General features: G+C 43.3%; 1 protein-coding gene across 1 annotated transcript; it reads left to right on the top strand.

Annotated features, from left to right (window-relative positions):
• Nucleotides 1-1,038: 1,038 nt before the first annotated feature.
• GPR15 (G protein-coupled receptor 15) lies at nucleotides 1,039-2,154 on the top strand. The gene has a single exon (XM_010141267.1). It carries the CDS (start codon nucleotides 1,039-1,041, stop codon nucleotides 2,152-2,154), a length of 1,116 nt encoding a protein of 371 aa, XP_010139569.1.
• Nucleotides 2,155-2,848: the final 694 nt, after the last annotated feature.

Below are 2,848 nucleotides of genomic sequence, written 5' to 3'. Positions count from 1 at the left end.
GCAACGCTGAAAGGTTTGCCTGTAAGGTAAGCCATGGTTAGAGCAATACTGATATTGCAAATGAAAGATGAAAAAATCAGAGCTCTTTAAGAGAAGCAAACACTGTACTTAACATCTCAAGAGCCACGTGGGCTGCACAGTCATAAGAAGGAACAAACCAGGGCTTGGTAGACCAGGACTGTGGCTGATAAGGAAGCCTATGTGGCGATGGGGACATCAAGGCAAGTTTCACATTACAGAATGATATAGTACACACTGGAAAACTGTCCTCTAAGTTTCTAATATGTTCAGAAAGCTGGATGTGGGGAGCCCAGGGCTGGGGGAACTCAAGGGGCTGCAGAGCATGAGAGGGGCACTAGCACAGCAGTGAAGAGCCGGGGACTGATATAGAAAACTAACTACATGGGAGAATGGAGATGGTAGTTTTAAATGTTTTTCCCTAAATATTTTCATATGAGAGAAATATTCTCAAACAGAAAACAACCATCATAAATGAACAAAGGAAGTAAAAACCTCCAAGCCTCAGAAAAGTTGAACTTGCCCTGAAAAGCAATTTATAAAAAACATTTTGAGTAAAGAGAAAGAATGTGGCACCTAAATTCACCATTCTCTGACTTTTTCTGAGATGGTACAGTCTTGAACCTCTGCAAACTACCATTAACCTGGCCTAAAAAAGTTCAGAATCTTGAAAACTACCTTCCCTTCCCACCCCTCCCCCCAGCCCCCCAAATAAAAGCAAAACCCAGTCCTGGTTTGCTTATAAAGGCAAATGCAAAATGAAGATAAAATCAGTAAAACTAAACCTGATTAAAAAAAAAAAAAAGCAGTGTTTATTCTGAAGACAGGGGTTTGACAAATCAGAGACTCTTGCACTTGTCTGTTGCCTATGTGATTGGCTGAAAGTATATAGATAACCCCCCCAAAACCACTTTTCTCCTCAGCCCTCCCCCAACTCCTCCTCCCTCAATCGCTACACAGTTTTAAATAAGACGTTGATGGGAAGGGTAGGGGGAGCTCAGAGTCTTCCTGAGAGCAAGGATGAGGACAGCTTGGCCAGAAATGGAATTCAACCAGCTTTCACCCGTGACTACAGTCACTTTCAACTATGACTACTACTACGATGACAACTGCCAGTACCAGCACCTGCAACACATGTCTACTTTCCTCCCTATCCTCTACACTGCTGTGTTCCTGGTGGGCATTATCGGCAACTCCATCCTGATAGTAGCCTTGGTCTTCAAGCGACGGGTCCAGAGGCTGATCGACATCTTTATCATCAACCTTGCTGCATCTGACTTCATCTTCCTCATCACGCTACCATTCTGGGTGGACAAGGAGGTGTCGGATGGGAGCTGGAGGGTAGGATCTTTCCTCTGTAAAGCTAGTTCCTATGTCATCTCAGTCAACATGTACTGCAGCATCCTCCTCCTCACTTGTATGAGTGCTGACCGGTACCTTGCTATCATGCATCCCTCTGTCGCTAGACGGGTCAGAACAAGATCCTATTCCACTGGACTCTGCATCTGTGTCTGGATATTGTCCTGCTGCTTAGGGATGCCAACCCTTTTGTCCAGAGAACTGAAGCAGCAATATGGAAAGACTTACTGTACAGACAAAGCTGTGACAGAAGCCAAACAGATAATGTCACTGATGCTTTTAATCCTGGCCTTCTTCTTCCCACTGTTGAGTATCTTAACCTTTTACTGCTCCATCACCAGGAGACTCTGTGTGCATTATCAGAGAGCTGGGAAACATGATAAAAAACTGAGAAAATCTATAAAGATTGTCTTCATTGTAGTGGCGGCTTTTGTTATCTCCTGGGTTCCCTTCAATCTTTTCAAGCTTATGGCCATCCTTTTGGGACTCCTGAAGCAGCCTGACTGTTTTCCCAACATGATTGCCCAGCTGGGCATGAAGGTGAGCAGCCCTTTTGCTTTTGCCAATAGCTGTGCCAACCCTTTCATTTACTATTGCTTTGACAACTACATCCGCAGAGCCATGCTCCGATGCCTGTGCCCATGGATGACTATCAGCAGCAGCAGCAGCAGCAGCAGCAACTCTGATACTCTGGACACACGCCTGAGCCACTCCTTATCCAATTTTGTTGCGGGGGAGTATGCTGCTAGGAAGAGGAAGCGCTCAGTGTCCCTCTGACTGAGAACTGGAACTGTGGAGGAAGGAACTTCTCTCTCCAAAGATACCAGGAAAGGAATAAAGCAAGAGAAGCTGAAAAAAAGAAATGAGCAAGAGGGACAGAGGTGCAGACGTAATGCAGCTGGTACTTCAGGTGGGCGAAACACTGCTGCCCTTTAACTGTAGATAAATGGAATAGGAAACCTTAACCACAGAATTACGATTCACAATGATCGCTGTGTCACTGTACGGTGTAAATCTGAAACAATCATACTGAGAAATATCCAAAAATGCTCACACTGGAACTCCAGTGCAAGTACTATGAACTACAGAAAATAAACGTGATTTAGTCCAAGTCATTCTCAGGCAAGCTTCGAACTTAAATGTATATAGAGGTTTTTATTACATGCACAGCAAGGAGAAAAACACAACAGAAGTGTTTCTTCTCTTTGGTTCCAACCCCATCAATTCTGGGGTTTTTTTGTTTACTGAATTTAGAAATACAACTTTTTAATAGATTTGTGTTGCCACTTCTTGTAGTTTGAGTCTTCTTCATTTTTCTTTAAGTCTCAGCTTCTCGATTATGGCACTGAATTTTAGTTTTAATCACAGTAATTAAAGTAAGTTTCTAGCACTTGTGATTTCGGAAAAAAAATAGGAACTTGAAGGCAGAGAAACCCAAAGACAAAAGAAAACCTTTTTCCTAAAGGAAAAA

The sequence above is a fragment of the Buceros rhinoceros genome, unplaced genomic scaffold (assembly GCF_000710305.1).
Source record: "Buceros rhinoceros silvestris isolate BGI_N320 unplaced genomic scaffold, ASM71030v1 scaffold35048, whole genome shotgun sequence".
NCBI lineage: Eukaryota > Metazoa > Chordata > Aves > Bucerotiformes > Bucerotidae > Buceros > Buceros rhinoceros.
The sequence above is the reverse complement of the archived record's forward strand: the minus strand, read 5'-3'. Positions and strand labels throughout refer to the sequence as shown.

Bases quoted from the DNA above. Each gene is read 5' to 3' on its own strand.
- GPR15 (XM_010141267.1), top strand. From the start codon at position 1,039: ATGAGGACAGCTTGGCCAGAAATGGAATTCAACCAGCTTTCACCCGTG.